The 19,406-nt window shown below is 43.5% G+C and overlaps 1 protein-coding gene across 1 annotated transcript in view; it reads right to left on the bottom strand.

The window, feature by feature from the left end:
- Positions 1–11,151, bottom strand: part of PPP1R14B (protein phosphatase 1 regulatory inhibitor subunit 14B) — a 45,685-nt gene extending 34,534 nt beyond the window's left edge. The window contains exon 1 of the mRNA XM_073605357.1: positions 10,597–11,151. Within this exon, the coding sequence (XP_073461458.1) occupies positions 10,597–10,809 (213 nt within the window). The 5' untranslated portion in view covers positions 10,810–11,151. The remainder of the gene's footprint in view (positions 1–10,596) is intronic.
- Between the last annotated feature and the right edge of the window lie 8,255 nt (positions 11,152–19,406).

Genomic DNA, 19,406 nt, shown 5'->3' with positions numbered 1-19,406 from the left:
GCAGCTAGAATGGTGAGTGATGACTTGTTTTAAAAGCCTTTACGGCTTGCTAAATATGTAATTAGCAATGTCCATAATCTGGACACTGGTGGCGCTTTAAAGTTTTCACTCTATTTCAACTAAGAAGGTTTAAATGCCCAAGGTCAAACAGGTCAATGATTTTCCATCCAATGTTGATGAATGTGTTTGAAGAAATGCACAACCCACTTAGTCACCAGGCAGCCTCACACGTGTTCTCTGCATCTCTGTGGTGTGAACCAAGTCCATAGCCATGCTCAGTGTCACAAGCAATATACAATATATTGGCCTAAGTATTGGGACGCCTGCCTTTATATATTACTATTCTAGGGCTGCGTCCCTATGCTGCTAAAAGTAAACATTTTAGAAAGTGCTGTAGATGGTCATGCTCATGGCAAACAAAAAAGGTGAATAATTTCCAGTAAGGCACCAAAAGGACATTGCAAAAACTGTGCATAGTAAGCAAATAAGGAAAGCAATACTAATGAATACCATTTACTACGTACTTAAAATTTAAGTTCCCTACTTTAATATGTCAAACTTTTCCCAAAAGGTAAGCATTACAAAAAAAATAAATTAAATACATCCCATAAGTCTGAAGACCTAAAAAACACTTATTCATGGTGTTTTCTGTTAAAGAGGAGTTTCTTTAGATCGATCAAATCCTTCAACCAAGATTTTGTTACCAAGGATTCCAGCATTACTCAACGCATTTTTCTATTTTTTTTTTTTGCCCTTTTGGATATATTGGGATGAAGTTTGACTCTTTTGGAAAGTTTATTTTTATAATTATTTTTTCCGGGTCGGGGAGGTTCCCCCTCACTTCCTGTCCCAACAGCTGAGACAGAGGCAGAAATAGAACAGAAAATCTTCCCAGTGGGAATAGGAGCAGCAATAAGAATGTCTGAGCGCTTTGAACCACTTTCCAGTTAACTAAAAAAAAGTTTTTATTGCCACTTGTGTCTTGTAGAGAACAACTCAACTACTTGTCCTTTTCACAGGGGGGCAGGACGTGAGGTGCCATCTTCCCATCAAGGACACAGACAGCAATAAAAACCTGAGAGGTTTTAGCAGTTCCTCATTCCATGCTTTGAGGTGTGGTTAAATCCCCCCCCCCCATATGCAGTAAGGATATACCCACACTTCATGGGTCAAGTGCTCAATTTTTCCAGGGGTGAGCACAAAGTTCATAACTGATCCCTTGATGCTCCAGAGAACCAGAGGGTGGACTCTACCTGTCTATGTAGCATGTTCTGTAATCTGTGCAGTGCAGGCACTGCATGCATGGAAAAATATTTATTGTGATGGAGAGGTCATTCATCACTGGGACACGCAATAGACCGACCCAAAATAGGATTGAATTCTGTACATGAAAAAAACAAAAAAAACAAAAAACACACCACACCTGTCCGATAGATGTGCTGTCTCAATTGGTGAGAAAGGAAAGCGTAGAAAATTCTTTGCTCACCAGTTGACAAAGAGCTGGTCTCAGACAGTTATTTACCCCCATTGTATGCTAGGGTCGTGGTTAGAACATTGATATGCTGTCAATGGATTTAATATCAGGAAGTTCTCCTCCAGTTACATTCTCCAAAAATAGTAATATAAATTAAAAATGCAGCAGGGATGGTGGGTGCCCCTCGTGGTCTCAGCAGCTGTACAGTCTGTTAGAAGAACTGGACTATAGCTGGGGGAGATTGTACCTGTGGCGGGCCACAAAGCATGGATTTGACCAGATTGTGGACAAGGTAGTATAATATTTAAGGAGGGGTGCCGACAGGGAAGGGGAACACAGACTTTAGTTTTCTTTATTCCACAGCCCACTATGCTTGACCCTTGAAATCTCCAGTGACGTGGTAAGGTCTCATTTCATAGACCAGGGCTAGGCAACCTGGGCTCTCCAGCTGCTGTGGAACTACAAGTCCCAAAAAGCTATGACAGCCACAGGCATGACTCTTTGAGGCAGAGGCACAATGGGATTTGTAGTTTCACCAGAGCTGAAGTTTTGAGGTTGTCTACCTCTACCACAGAGTATAGTAGTAGACAGTCATCGGAGGTCTACACACACACACACACACACACACACATATACATATACATATACATATACACACACATATACATACACACACACACACACACACAATACAGCGGGCTTAGCTTAAAAAGTTATCCCTGAAAGAGAAATGTTGAAAGCTGTTCACATTTAGGTTACATTCACGAAAGTAACTGGGACTGCAGTTCTTGTGCGTTTTCAATATATATCAAATATTCTGTGAATGTGAGGGCACATCTAATCAGCCTATAAATTATCTGGGTGCATTTAATGCAATAACATACTGTCATCACACCCCATTACTAGTTTATAACATATGCACATTGAAACGCAAAAGGCAATGTAGCACAAATTGTCAGGTGTGTGAGTAGGACAAAATGTGTCAGCTATAACTCCTATTAGAAAGCCTCAATCCCATGTTCATTGAATAATCTACTGCTACCGGTTGTAGATCACAATAGGGCTGGTCTTTATGGAAGAAAATAAAACTGGAAAAATTGAATAAATTAATTTTAGATAATATATAAAAAATAAATTTATTTTTCCAGTTTTATTTTCTTACTCAAAGCCATAAAGACCAGCCCTATTGTGATCTACAACTAGTAGCAGTAGAAAATATAATTCCATACACACATCTCTCCCTATCAGTGTTTATTTATTATATATTACTTCCAGCATAGGAATACATCATGTATCCCATTCACACCATTGGCGCTGGGTCTGAAGTCAGTTCCCACCGCTGTGGTGTGTGCTGAAAAAAGTTCTGCATGTCAACATTTTCCCACCACAACACTGACACAAACAAGCAAAACGCCACTGCGGCATTCTCTGCATTAAGGTTAAAAAAAAAAAAAAAAAAAAAAAAAAACAAAAAACACACACACACACACACACACACACACACACACACACACACACACACACACACACACACACACACACACACACTTCCAAAATTAGCTCATCACCTGCCCCCCTCTAAATACTTACCTGAGCCCGAACTCGATCCAAAACTGTGCCCACAAGCAGCATTGCTCCTCTCCCTCTGCTCACTGAACATGAAGGCAGCAGCGGAAGCCACTGGCTCCTGCTGCTGTCAATCAAATCCTGTGAAAAGACAGCTGGGGACAGGGCCGAGTGGTGCTGTGTGTATAGACACACATAGCTTGACTGCCCCCACAGCAAGCGCTCTTCTGGGGCAGACATTGAAGAGGAAGAGTGAACAGCGCCAACGTGGGACCCAAGAGGAGGTTCGGGGCCGCTCTGTGCAATACTACTTCGTAGAGCAGGTAAGTAAAGACATGTTTGTTATTTAAATTAAAAAAAAAAAAAATCCCTTTTGCAAATTACAGATACATCCCTTTTCCAAATATTAAAATAGTGTTTATATCTGAAAGTTTTATTTTTTTTTTTTAGGTCCAACACACACACACACACACACACTGTACTGGTTACCCCCACCTGCACTGCAAGGGTTAAATATTCATTAACTCTGTGGAGTAAAAAGAAGAGGCTGTATTACTCTTTGCTCTGGCAGGCCCCAGCGCTCTTCTCTTTTCACCAACACTTCAGGCTGTGGGTTGTCCCTCGCAGTCACCATGTACAATGCAGGCCTATTTGCAAGGGTCGGTTTTTCCTTGTGCCCGGAGGTCTCTTGAAAACCGAAGGCTGCTTTCACACTGATCCGCTGCAAAAACCATGTGCCTTTTTTGCCGCATTTGTGGCGCGGTTTTTAAAAAGACAAGTGACTCAAAGACCGCACAAGGGGGAAAAAAAAAAAAAAAAAAAAAAAAACACTTCAGGGTCCAGACTCCACACTCCACACTCGCTCCCCTCCATTAAAATAAGTTGCCCATCACCAAACTAGACAATGACAAGGTCAAATAGGACAAAGTGGGGGGAGACTTTAGTCACTAAATACTATTATACCAATGCAGAAGTATGAACGTCCTGTAATATTCTGACATTCACATAATTAGCCAGCATTCACCCCCCCCCCCTCTGCGTCACACAACACACTCACCAACTAGTCTTACTGGATCCTCCTGGGGGGGGGGGGGGGGGGATCTGCATTTTCCACACAGGTCTGCAAGTGCATGCGATTCAGACTGGCAGTAGGACACAAACTGTATACAAACCAATGCAAATAGGGAGATGGAATCAAATGAACAGAGTTGTGAGTGTGCCCGCTGGAGTAAACTGTCCCCACAGGAGGAAATGTAACCATGTACATCTAAACAAAGAAAGCGGTCATTACGCAGGCGTTAGCAAGAATTCCCAACACTCTGGAGACAGAATGAAATTACTGAGTGGAAGACACAACAGTTGCTGGAGCCAGTGTCACATTTAACAGCTCCCTGTAAATCTGTGACAAATGGCTGTGAAGTTACATGGCAATGTGTCCTGTAGGTACACCACTGCACTCCAATCAAGGATAAACGGTACCTACGGGGAATAAATGGAGGCTGGCCAGGCATGCCGGATCTGGCTGCCATCCCCATTGTTCTCACAAAGATCATTCTACAGACACACAGATTGGCAGAAGTTGTAGGTCTGTCTATGGAGAGGGGTTGCCAGTCTGTCTCAGAACAGAATAGTGATCCATTTCTCCTCCAGGCATGCTCAAATCATACCAACCATGAACAAACATTTGTCACCTTAACATTCTACCAATGTCAGTCTGGAGTATACAGAGCACGTGTTATGCACAATTACATTTTTACATAATAGACATGGTATTCTGCACTAGTTTACTTTAATATTAAAGTGATACTAAAACACACACTGTTTAATTTACATTGTCCCTTTCATTTCTCTATATGGGTGGCACTGCAAAAATAAAAAACCCACAAGCAAAAATAAAAATTCCAATAAATTGTTGTAAATTGTCATACAAATATATAGATTTGAAATGAAATCTTTATTATTTTGTGGCAATAACATACTGTGGGCAAATTTCTGCCAGTCACAGGCTGTCACGCGCCCCCCCCCTCAGCCTGTGTCTTAGAATAAAGCTCCATGCACACTGAAGCTCATAAAAAAAAAAAAAAAAAAAAAAAAAGACATTTTTGGGAGTTTGGGCGTTTTTTTTTTGTTTTTGCTTTTTTTAACAGCCCATAAACTCCCCTCATGTTATCCTAGGTGTCCATGCACACATGGATGTTTTTGGATGTATATCAGCAGTGGAGTTCACAGGCTCACGTTTGAGTCGTTTTTCTGATCACAAAACACGCCAAACGCTCATAAACATCGATAAACGCTCAAAAACGTGGCTCACCAGTGTTTAAGGTTTTTGATCCATTGGAAAAAAAAAAAGCCAACGTGGAAAAACGCTAAAAAGCCGTCACCACTGTGTATATGCCCACATGCGTGACTATAGAAATGCTCAGCATAGAACCTCACTGAAAAAACTGAGCATGTGCAGAGCTGCCACTACAGCTGCAAAATCCCCAGTTAAATTGGGGACATGGACAGAAGGGGGAGATAGCGAACAGCAGGATCAACCAGGTTTTTTGCAGAATACAGAACACAAATCTCATAGTGACTGAGCGAGTATAAATAGCATGTAACAGGACACTTATTGAGTGTTTAGTTTTTTGTTTTTTTTTTCTTAGGATGTGGGTTTAGTGACACTTTATATTAAAAATACATGAATAAAATAGTGGCCAGACTCTCCACTACAGTTGTCCTTTTCCAGAATGAATGACACCCAGCATCATTGAACCCACTTCCTTTGGGTCCAGGATGTCAAGGACCCGCCCCCAGGTTCAGGTTGCTGGGCCGATAGGAGAATGCTGCAGGAACGGTACCAGGTTATCAAGTAGTGCAAAGCAGCATTAAAAACGAGATAGATTAGACACACATAGTATCTCACAAAAGTGAGTAAATCCCTCAATTTTTTGTAAATATTTTATTATATTTTTTCATGTGACAACACTGAAGAAATGACACTTTGCTACAATATAAAAGTAGTGATTGTACAGCTGGTATAACAGTAAATTTGATGTCCCCTCAAAATAACTCAACACACAGCCATTAATGTCTAAACCACTGGCAACAAAAGTGAGTACACCCCTAAGTAAAAAATTTCAAATTGAGCCCAGTTAGCCATTTTCCCTCCCCGATGTCATGTGACTCATTAGTGGTACAAGGTCACAGGTGTGAATGGGGAGCAGGTGTGTTAAATTTGGTGTTATCGCTCTCACTCTCTCATACTGGTCACTGGAAGTTCAACATGGTACCACATGGCAAAGAACTCTTAGGTTCTGAAAAAAGAATTGTTTCTCTACATAAAGATGGCCTAGGCTATAAGAAGATTGCCAAGACCCTGAAACTGAGCTGCAGCACTGGGGCCAAGGCCATACTGCGGTTTAAACAGGACAGGTTGAACTAAGAACAGGCCTCTCTATGGTCGACCAAAGTAGTTGATTGCACGTGCTCAGTGTCATTTCCAGAGGTTGTCTTTGGGAAATAGACGTATGAGTGCTGCCAGCATTGCTGCAGAGGTTGAAGGGGTGGGGGGTAAGCCTGTCAGTGCTCAGACCATACGCCGCACACTGCATCAAATTGGTCTGCATGGCTGTCATCCCAGAAGGAATCCTCTTCTAAAGATGATGCACAAGAAAGCCCGCAAACAGTTTGCTGAAGACAAGCAGACTAGGGACATGGATTACTGGAACCATGTCCTGCGGTCTGATGAGACCAAGATAAACTTATTTGGTTTAGATGGTGTCAAGCGTGTGTGGCGGCAACCAGGTGAGGAGTACAAAGACAAGTGTGTCTTGCCTACAGTCAAGCATGGTGGTGGGAGTGTCATGGTTTGGGGCTGCATTAGTGCTGCCGGCACTGGGGAGCTACAGTTCATTGAGGGAACCATGAATGCCAACATGTACTGTGACATGCTGAAGGAGAGCATGATTCCCTCCCTTCAGAGACTGGGCCTCAGGGCAGTATTCCAACATAACGACCCCAAACACACCTCCAAGACCACCACTGCCTTGCTAAAGAAGCTGAGGGTAAAGGTGATGGACTGGCCAAGCATGTCTCCAGACCTAAACCTTATTGAGCATCTGTGGGGCATCCTCAAACAAAAGGTGGAGGAGCGCAAGGTCTCTAACATCCACCAGCTCAGTGAAGTCGTCATGGAGGAGTGGAAGAGGACTCCAGTGGCAACCTGTGAAGCTCTGGTGAACTCCATGTCCAAGAGGGTTAAGGCAGTGCTGGAAAATAATGGTGGCCACATAAAATATTGACACTTTGGGCACAATTTGGACATTTTCACTTAGGGGTGTACTCACTTTTGTTGCCAGCAGTTTAGACATTAATTGTTTGTGTGTTGAGTTATTTTGCAGCAAATTTACACTGTTATACAAGCTGTACACTCACTACTTTCCATTATAGCAAAGTGTCATTTATTCAGTGTTGTCACATGAAAAGATAAAATATTTACAAAAATGTGGTGTGTACTCACTTTTGTGAGATACTGGGGGTTATTTACTAAAGGAAAATCCACTTTGCACTGCAAGTGCAGTCACTGTAGATCTGAGGGGGACATGCAAGGAAAATAAAAAACAGCATTTTAGCTTGCACATGATTGGATGATAAAATCAGCAGAGCTTCCCCTCATTTCAGATCTACCCCTTACATTTAGAGCGACTCCACTTCCAAGTGCAAAGTGGATTTGCCCTTTGTAAATAAATTTATATATATATATATATATATATATATATATATATATATATATACACATATATACACACACATACACACACAATTAAGGGATAACGTATTATATATGGCCTTGCATAGTGTGGATGTGGAAAACTAGCTTCAAAGTTAACCTGTATACGGCAGTAAAAGTAGACGGCCTGCTTTACCAGCAGTAGAATATCTATCCTGGACTTAACAGATCTCACCAACTCACACAAGGCTTACATCTTCCTCCCCAATTCTATGTGACAGAACTCAGGCCTGGCGATTGGCCAGAGGAGTGTCACATGATCCTTCATACCTAAAAGTACAGAGTTGGTCACAGGGCTCCGGTGGTAGAGGAGTGGGGGAGACAAGCACAGGGTGCTTATTGCATCTGTTATATAATAAACCTGTGATTTACAGTGAGGCGAAGTCATGACCACGTTAACCTCAATAGTCCTAAAAACAGAATATTTGTCTGCGATGCTTCAAAAAGCAGGAAATCCCTAAATACAACTATTTACAATGTACACAGCAGGACGACGTTTTATGACTCTATGAATGTTGACTGTAAAGAATGACACTGTAATGACTAACAGAAAGGGCAGAGAAACACCAAATGTTATAAAAAGGAGCCTGTGGAAGATTACTAAAAACATTAAAGTAGAAGTTCAGCCAAAAACTTAACTCTAAATCTAAAGGCGGCCACATTCTAAGACTAATCCATCAAAAAAAAAAAAAAATTAAAGATATACATATCTTTTCTGCAGCCAATCCAGTCTCCACACTGAGGGTGATGTCACTTCCCAGCCAATGTCGGCTGTCTTTTCTACACGGACGCTGGAGACTGGATCAGCTGCAGAAGAGGTATGTATACCAATTTTTGCATCACAGGGTTAGATGGGTTAGTCTTAGAATGTGGCTGCCACTAGATTTAGAGTTAGTTTTTGGCTGAACTTCCACTTTAAAGCCTCATACACACTACTAGCAGGTTGAAAGGGGGGGGGGGGGGGGGGGAACTCAGATCGGAGCTGCTGTACTAACAATCTGATGTTAGTACAGTGTTCTCCCCTTCTGTGCTATTGTGTTCTGATAAAGGGGCGCCCCGCCCCCCACCTTTTTCAGTCAAGAGAAGCTGGTTTCTGTTGGACCGGCTGTCATACACGAAGGTCGAATGTTGGCCGGTTTTTATTGAACTGGCTGATGCCATCTGACTTTCGGCCTGGGTGTATGAGGCTTAAGGCTCCAGTCACAATAGTGTGACTCCCAGTGCGACATCGGAGTGCAACTTTACACTCTCTGAAATAACAGTTGCATTAAAGTAGTGCAGAAACCTTCTCAAAACTGCTGCGACTTTAAGTCGCCCCGATTAGAACAGGTGTCATTTAGAAGACCTTTCATGCTACTTTTGATTTCCAAAGTCACAAGACAAGTCGCACAAGTGTGAATGGAGCTTTGATCTGTTCTCCATTGTTCATCCCGTCCACAACAAAACTAGTATGTAGCCTGTGTCTCCATCTCATGACTTGGATAAGGGGGAACTTCCCAGACACATCCAGCCTGAGACGTCACATCCTCCATCCTTCCTGGTGTTCTCCTCCGAGGACAGGAACGGTGGTCTGCACATGTCTGACATGACCAGTCATTGTACCCTCTACTCCTATTAGGATGTATGGGTGGAAAAGTCTTCCTGATCTCATTACACATTTTTTTTTTTTAGCACAAAAGTTCCTGCAGAATGATGAGTAAGGCTCCATGCATACTAGTGTTTTTTTTAAGCTCCTAAAAGTTGTTATTAGCAGCATCTAGGAGAAAAAATAGATTTGTAGAGTTTCTTGTAGCTTTTTCCTAGCAGAAATGCTCCTAATCGCATTTGAGCCCCCCCCCCCCCTTTTTTTTTTTAAGGAACTGCAAAAATGCTGACGCTGCTAAAACTCTGTTAAACGCTCTTACAAAAAGCCATTACCAGCATTTATTTATTTTTTGCAAAAAAAACAAAAAAAACAAAAAAAAAAAAAAAAAAGCTACTGCACATGGAGCCTTAAAAAAAGTAAAAACCACAGCACAAAATTTTAAGAGAAACAATTTTGCATTATAGCTGCATCTGGATCGTGTGTGTTCAGACGCAGATTTTCAGATTGTGCGTTACGGATCAGAACGCAGTGTATGTGTACAGACTTGTGCGGACGTCTTCACTGAAAACCATGAAGCTGTGTTCTGATCTGTAAATATAAATGTGTTTTTTACCATCTGTGTGAATGAAGTGTAGAAACTGCGGAGAGTCACACGTGTTCTGATCCAAATCACCAACACTGGAGGAGTTCAGTGACTGGAGGGAAGGGGGAACTGTAGACACATTGTAGAATGTGCGTGTGGTTAGAGAATCGTTTTTATTAAAGTTATATTAAATGATACATTTTATAATGAGGTCATCCATTAATAAATGATAAAAGGTGACCTCATGGTTAGAAATGTCCAGGCAAAGTTTATGGAGCAATGAAATGAGATCCCCCCCAATCACATGCGGATGACAGGTGTCACCAGCTGTCCCCAGGGCTCAGGGTGTCACCCCCCCCACCACCACTCCTGCCAGGATCAGAAGACTGCCAGTACTAGAGGACAGTGACTGATCACCCCCCAGGGATGGGCACTGCCCCCCTATCTCCTGGCGGGGGGGTATAATCTCATTGCCCCAACTAATGATATGATCCCATGTATGATCCCATGTATGATCCCATGTATGATCTCATGTATGATCCCATGTATGATCCCATGTATGACCCCAGCAGTTGTTGCCCCCCCTCCCCGGGGTGTGTGAGTGTCGCCCTCACCTGGCAGTCATAGAGAAGGACCAGCTGGTCCAGGATCCATTCCTCCAGCCGCAGCCTCTTCCTCAGCTCCTTTCGGTCATACTTGACGGTGACTTTCCCCGGATGTCTTCTCTCCGGGGGCGGCTCGGCGGACTCGCTGGGGGAGGATTGGAAGTAGACCCGGGGACTGGAGGTGGGGTGGGGGCTGGAGCCGGGGCTGCTGAGGGCGGCCATGAGTCCGGTGATCTCCGGGGAGAGAAGTGACGGCTGGGCGGACAATGGCGGGGAGGCGGAGGGGAAGTGTCAGTGAAGGATCGGAGGAGATCAGCAGAGACGGACACGTGTGTGTTGGAGTTGTGGGACTTCTCCGATCATTTCATAGCAATGTGTGATCTCCCCGCTGGGAGCCGTACTCTGTCCGACAGTCAGACGATCGTCCCTTCCATCCCTCTCCGGTCTCCTCTATCCCCCCACGTGGACTCTCCCCGATCTTCTCTCCGCTCCTCTCCTCTTCTCTATCCTTTGTTTCTATCCGTCTGTCTCCGATCCGCCCTCTCCACGCCCCCTTCATAGACCCGCCCCTTCTGGGCGGTGCCCTCTCTGACATGACATGTCCTCCCAGCTGTCACATCATAGAGATTCACATCCCATGTGTGCGGGTATACACCCTACAATCTGATTGTACACCCACCAATATATACACCCTACAATCTGATTGTACACCCACCAATATATACACCCTACAATCTGATTGTACACCCACCAATATATACACCCTACAATCTGATTGTACACCCACCAATATATACACCCTACAATCTGATTGTACACCCAACAATATATACACCCTGCAATCTGATTGTACACCCAACAATATATACACCCTACAATCTCATTGTACACCCAACAATATATACATTCTGATTGTACACCCAACAATATATACACCCTACAATCTGATTGTACATCTACCAATACATACACCCTACAATCTGATTGTACATCCACCAATACATACACCCTACAATCTGATTGTACACCCACCAATATATACACCCTACAATCTGATTGTACACCCACCAATATATACACCCTACAATCTGATTGTACACCCAACAATATATACATTCTGATTGTACACCCAACAATATATACACCCTACAATCTGATTGTACATCCACCAATACATACACCCTACAATCTGATTGTACATCTAGCAATATATACACCCTACAATCTGATTGTACATCCACCAATACATACACCCTACAATCTGATTGTACATCTAACAATATATACACCCTACAATCTGATTGTACACCCAACAATATATACATTCTGATTGTACACCCAACAATATATACACCCTACAATCTGATTGTACATCCACCAATGCATACACCCTACAATCTGATTGTACATCCACCAATACATATACCCTACAATCTGATTGTACATCCACCAATACATACACCCTACAATCTGATTGTACATCCACCAATACATAGTTACATAGCTAGTAAGATTGAATAAAGACACCAGTCCATCCAGTTCAACCTGAGTGAGTGTGGGTGAGTGTCTACAATTGTCCCCATCCCTGTACATTGTGTCTCATTAAGATGCTCAACCATTATATTATCATTTTACTTAAGGTACCCATATAGTGCTGTCAATAAATAAATGATAATACATTTACATACATACACCCTACAATCTGATTGTACCATCTACAAATATCTATCTACAGCCAGGGCCAGCCTGATTGGGTGCCCTCATACTTTAGTAGGTGTAAAGTTGATAGTGCAGGGATGATGAGGTCAGCGATCAGCCATAACATTATGACCACTGACGGGTAAAGGGAATCTGAAAGTGGGTGGGATATATTAGGCAGGAAGAGAACATGTTGTCCCTGAAGTTGAAGTGTTGAAAGCAGAAAAAAATAGGCAAGCGTAAAGCTGTCCATAGATGAATCAAAATTCAGGATCCAGGCCAATTTCCATCCATGTGTACCACTGCAGTTGAACAGAACTCGATCTACTGATCAGCTTCCTTCATCCACACTGTCAGATAACAGCAGCTCAATCACAAGATGCGGCTAATGCCTGCAGTGCTGATCTGTGTACTCTGATGGGGTAAGTATCCCAGCTGTAAGAATACAATAGCACAGCAGGGAGGATTCCCCCATCCAGCTTGAACATGTGGATTGGTTTAGTTTTTCTCTTAAAAAAAAACAGAACCATGTATGGCCAGCTTAACCACCACATATACTGGCAGCAGGGCAGGCACTCTGCACCGGATCATGTACCTTGTACGTTATGAGCGCGCTCCCACTGCCCCGGCTGTGCAGCGATTGGCTGCAGCACGAACCAATCAGTGGGTGCCGGCCACTGAATGTTTGCCGGTGTTCTGCAGAGAAAGCTCCCCTCGGCGGATAAGGACCCCCCTCTACTGCGCAGGCGCAGCGCTTGCGCAGTAGGAGCCGGCGGAAATAGCCAAAGCCGAATACACTAGAAATCAGCTGTACATGGCGCCTGTAAGAGGGCCCCTCGCGAGCTCGCTACACTTGCCACGCTTCGGGTACGGCCTCGCTTCGCTCGGCACTTTTTTATTCTCCTTCTAGATCCACTTGGATGGTGGGGTTTCAACCTGGACCCAGGGCGCAGGCGCCGTGTACAGCTGATTGAAGTTTTTCATCTTCGGCTATTTTCAGAGGCTCCTAGTCGTTCGTACTGCGCAAGCGCTGCGCCTGCGCGGTACAGGGGGGTCCTTATCCGCCAGGGGAACTTTCTCGGCAAGACACCGGCACCCGACGATCATCTCCTGTAATTACAGAAGAGAGCCCTGTGTACGTAAGCAAACCCAGGGCTCTCTTCTGACAGCAGCAATGTGTTGTTTTTTGCCCCTGCAAAGCAGGAAAAAACAGAACATTGCTTAGTAAAAACAGCACACACAGTAAGACATGTTGGGCACACAGTTAACCCTTTGATTGCCATAGATGTTAACCCCTTCCCTGCCAGTGTCATTAGTACAGTGGCAGCGCATATTTTTAGCATTGATCACTGTATTATTGTCACTGGTTCCCAAAAAAGTGTCAGGTAATGTCCGATTGTCTGCTGCAATATTGCCGTCCTGCTATAAGTCGCTGATCACCGCCATTGCTAGTAAAAAAAATAAATAAAAATATCCCATAGTTTGTAGATGCTATAATTTTTGGGCAAACCAATCAATATACGCTTATTGGGATTTTTTTTTACCAAAAAAGTCCTACAAGCAGCATCTTTGGGGCGTTGAGGGAGCGGTGAATTCACCGCTCCTAAAACGCACCTGCCATTGAAATCAATGGCCAGCGCCTGCAAAGCGCTTTGGCAGCGGCGCTATGGCAGCGGCACCTTGCGGGCTCTTTTAATCCTTTGTTCGGCCGCTAGCAGGGGTTAAAAACGCCCCGCTAGCAGCCGACAAATCGCTGCAAAAACTACAGTAAAGCCACCACCGACACCCCCCACGTCCCAGTGTAAAAGTGCCCTTACATTTTCATTTTTTTTATTGGATATGTTTTATAGCAGAAAATAAATGTTTTTTTTTTTTTTTTCAAGTTGTTGGTCGTTTTTTGTTTATAGCGCAAAAAAATTAAAACCGCAGAGGTGATCAAATACCACCAAAAGAAAGCTCTATTTGTGGGTAAAAAAGGACATACATTTTATTTGGGTACAGCGTCGCACAACTGCGCAATTGTCAGTTAAAGTAACGCAGTGCCGTATCACAAAAAATGGCCTTGTCATGAAGGGGGGGTAAATCTTCCGGACCTGAAGTGGTTAAAGTGGAACTTTAGGTAATAAATATAAATGAGCGGACAGGCAGGATTTTTTAATGCAGCTCACTGTCGAAATTCAACAATGGCGAAGCAGATGGAACTCCCATGCATGTGTGACATCATCCACCACCAGCCAATGAAAGCAGCCGGCGTTCGATACCTGGAAGCTCCAGGAGGTCACATCTCTGGCGTCAAGGTAAGTATAGTTCCACTTTCAAGTGATTGTAAACCCTCACCTTGTAAAACAACCTATTCAGTTTAAAATACAAATGAAAGGTTAAACATTTGTATATAGATATAAAAAGAAACGCGCAACAACAACACACTGGAATAGATCTCAGAAGAAACTACACTCCGAACTCTTCAAAACTACATTATCAAACAAAATACTTTTGCTAAACTCAAACCTCTCAACGGAACAAACACTCAACTCCCTAAAGGTATTACTACAAACAGCAGACTCAGTGGAGCCAAAACGCAGAACACTCATCCACAAAAAAAAACTCGAGATGGTTTAATGGCACTCTCACCCTACTCAAGCAAGAATGTAGAAGAGCTGAAAGAGCATGGAGAAGAAATCCTACCAAGGAAAACCATACTAACTACAAAGCACTCACTGTGAAATACAACAAGGCAATCTTCAAAGCCAAAAAAGAACATTTCTCTGACACCATCTCAACTGCCTTAAACCGTCCGCGGGAACTTTTCAAAATAGTCGCTCAGTCAATGAACCCGACCTGCTTAGAACCCCCAGCAAACGATACTCAAGAATTCTGCAATGAGTTATCAGATTTCTTCATCGACAAAATCGACAACATTCGGAAATCAATTCATCAGAAAATAACAACCAACCTCACTCAACCAAAGCAAAAAGAGGATATCGACACGAACATCACTCAACCACCAAATTTCTTTGTCCCCAATCACCACTGACACAACTAAAAAGATCATCAGAAGCCTTCGAGACAGCACATCACCAAACGACATCATTCCCACTAAACTCCTGAAAGAATGTTCCGACATCTTGGCCCCTACCCTAACACACCTCATAAATCAATCATTCAAAGAAGGGACTGTGCCAACCTCCCTCAAGCAAGGCATCGTCAAACCCCTGCTAAAGAAACCCAATCTCGACCCTAAGGACCCTAACTGCCGCAGACTGACTGATAACAAGCCTCAACACCATCTCCAAGATTATGGAGAAAGCAGTAGTACAGCAGCTACAACGCCACTTGGACACACACCAACTCCTGGACCCTCTGCAATCAGGCTTGTGCCCAGGCCATGGCACAGAAACAGCACTTCTCAAAATATGGGACGACGCCCTTGAAGCAGCAGATGACGGAGAATCGTGTCTCCTGGTACTGTTAGACCTCAGCACAGCATTCGATACAGTGGACCACAATACTCTACTTGTCTGCCTCACAGAAGTTGCAGGAGCTACAGATTCTACTCTAAAATGGTTTGCATCCTTCTTAGAGAATCGCTCTCAGATAGTGAAACTAGGAACATTCACCTTGGAAACCCGGGCAATCTCCTGTGGAGTCCCTCAGGGCTCACCCTTGTCACCAATGCTATTCAACATCTACATCCGCCCACTTCTCAATATCATCAGGAAAACGGACCTCTGCTTCCACTCATACGCTGATGACACCCAACTCTACCTTCGCATCACCGGACAAAAAGACCTTCATCAGCAATTAGAGAAATGCCTCACTTTAATAGATGACTGTATGACCATTAGCTCCCTCAAACTCAACGGATCAAAAACAGAACTTCTTCTCCTATATGCTAACAAAAATTCCGAAATAAAGACTCTGTGGCCACCTCCCACCATCCTCGGACAGACCATCTCTCCGCGCACCAAAGCCATCCCTAAAGAGCCTACACTGGCTAACCGTAAAGAATCGGATCACATTCAAGACCCTCTGCCTCACCCACAAATGCATACAAGGAAACGCTCCGCTATATCTCCGGGAGAAAATAAAACACTACACACCTAATCGCAGTCTTCGATCAGCTAACCAAAACCTCCTCATCATTCCCAAATACCGCTACAAAGCAAAGGGAGAACGAAGATTCTCAGTCCAAGGACCTCGATTATGGAACGCTCTTCCAACCAACATCCGCATGGAAGAAAACCATCAGGCCTTTAGGAAAAAACTAAAGACCTTCCTTTTCTAAGAAGCTGACAACAGAGAATGCATCTAGCGCCTTGAGGCGATTCAGTTCGCATTTGCAGCACTTTACAAATCATTCATTCATTCAAAAAACGTTACAAATACCTTTTTTTCCCTTTTTATAAAAGTGATCACATTCCCTCTGTTCTCATTTGCATATGAACTGGGAGAAGAGAAACAGCGGTACACTGAACTTCCCAGTGAAAAGCTGTGTATGGCAAGGTGCCAGGACAAGTCTGATCATTGGAGGAGTGCAAGCTGAATTCCCAGCACAGCTAGAGAGCTGACCACGGTATGTTCTCCTGTTTAGTGTGGTCATTTTTTTAAGAGGAAAGCAGAAGTACTGGCAGGAACACCAGAGATTTCACATAAAATACAAAGAGAACAGGATACTTTCTTATACAAGTATATGGTACAGCAGGCACAAATCAGGGATATGAAATGTTGGAGTTACACTATTATTATTATTCTTTAACCACTTCAATACCGGGCGCTTTTACCCCCTTCCTTCCCAGGACAATTTTCAGCTTTCAGCGCTCTTTCAATAAAAATTGCGCGGTCATGCAACACTGTACCCAAATGAAATTTTGATCATTTTGTTCACACAAATAGAGCTTTATTTTGGTGGTATTTATTCACAAATCAGTTTTTTATTTTTTTGCGATATAAGCGAAAAAAGAGCGGAAATTTAAAAAAAAATAAAACAATATTTTCTACTTTATGTTTTAAAAGAAATCCAATAAAATCAAATTTTGTGATAAATTTAAGCCAAAATGTATTCTGCTACATGTATTTGGTAAAAAAAAAAATCCTGTTAAGTGTATAATAATTGGTTTGTTTGATCATGAACATATGTGTGCGGATGATCATTGGGACATATGATTTTACTGTTACATATGTGGGACAGATGTTTTTACTGTGTGGGGACATGTGTGTGAACATGCGTGGGGACAGTGTTTTGGGGACACTATGTAGGGGACATTGTGTGTGGACACTGGGCCGGTGATCAGTGTGTAAAAAGCTGTAAAAAACAGCTCATACTCACTGATCACCGACTGGCTGCAGCGATCCGCTCTCCTCTCCTCACTGACAACTTCCCTGTGAGGAGAGGAGAGCCAATCGCCTATCAACCAGCTCTCTGTTTATATCACATGATGGCTGTGATTGGACACAGTCGTCGTGATCAGGAGGACCAATCACAGAGCCCTCCTGCCGATTACAGATGCGCCATGTCTGGGTGACACGAGCGAATTGGGACCGTGCCGCTGCGAGGGCACGCATGCGCACGATCCCCCTCATTCTGAGTGACGTTCCTGAACGTCCACTCAGAAGGAGGAAACTCCCATCCGGCCGTATATGTGCATTGGCCGGGTGGGAAATGGTTAAGGATTGGAGCAACTTTGACAAAGGCCAAATTGTAATGGTTAGATGACTGGGTCAAAGCAACTCCAATACTGCAGCTCTTGTGAGAAGTTCCCAGTCTGCAGTGATCAGAACCTACCAAAAGCGATCCAAAGAAGGAAAACCAGTGAACCAGCGACAGGGTCATGGGTGGTCAAGGCTCATTGATGCATGTAGGAGGCAAAGGCTGACCTATGTACTCCCATCCAACAGAAGGAACTCAAATTGCCGAAAAAGTTAATGCTGGTTCTAAAGGAAAGGTGTCAGAACACACAGTGCATCCGAGTTTGTTGGGTATGGGGCTGTATAGTCACAGATCGGTTTGGGTGCCCATGCTGACCCATGTCCACAGCCAAAAGAGCCTACAATGGGCACGTGTGCATCAGAACTGGACCATGGAGCAATGGAAGAAGGTGTCTTTGAGATGTTGACTTGGCCTCCAAATTTTCCAGATCTCAGTCCAATTGAGCATGTGTGGGATGTGCTGGAAAAACAAGTCTGATCCACATAGGCCCCACCTCCCTAACCTCGCAACTTACAGGAATTAAAAAGATCTGCCACTGATGGCTTGGTGTCAGACACCACAGCATACCTCCAAAGGTCTAGTGGAGTCCATGCCTTGACAGGTTATGGTGGGTGGTCATAATGTTATGGCTGATCAGTGTACGGTGTGCGTCCTGTTTGCTGCCACCTCTGTACTCCTCTCCACTGCCCACAGTATATCCGGATTATCATCTCCAATGACTTTTCTTGGACTCTTACTGATCCCTTAATTAGGTGGGATAATCCTATCAGTGGTTTTAAATTTACATAGAAAAGAGATTAGTTTCTTAATAGTAAACCTATCAATGAGTATAATGCCCCTTTCACACTTACGAATGGGGCCATTAGTGATTACATGCAGGAGGTAGTAACAAGTATAAGCACAACAACTCAGGAGTCATACATATCCCAATGCGGATCTGCTAATAGAATGAATGTTCTATAATAGAACTATAATTTGTCTATATAGCATCATACACAGGCTAAAAAAAGTCTATGTAGAGGTGCTAGAGGGGGTGAAAAATGTTCAAAGGATGCAAACAGAGCTGCCGTCATGATAGAATAAAAACCGTATTCCAGGGGCTGCAAAAAAACACAAGTGGAGAGGCGCCTCTGGGTGCAGTCGTTTTTTAACAGACAGCTTTAATAACGTAATAAGATCAACTCACATTTGGATGGAAGTTACAGGCATGGTATAAATATGTCAAAGTGACTCTCCCGGGTCCTGGGCCATGTAGATTTCCTGCTGATAGCAGTGGCTCTTCCGACAGATGGATTCGCCAGCTTCGGAAGGCGGCCTCAAAACGAGGCGTGAAGCACAAGGAACGGCTGGCTGCAGGGGGATGACGTCACCAAAAATGGACGCGTTTCGTCAGCTTGCGCACTTGGATGCGTTT

This window comes from Aquarana catesbeiana, linkage group LG11 (assembly GCF_042186555.1).
Source record: "Aquarana catesbeiana isolate 2022-GZ linkage group LG11, ASM4218655v1, whole genome shotgun sequence".
NCBI classification, from domain to species: Eukaryota; Metazoa; Chordata; class Amphibia; order Anura; family Ranidae; genus Aquarana; species Aquarana catesbeiana.
This window is presented reverse-complemented; position numbering and strand designations above follow the sequence as displayed.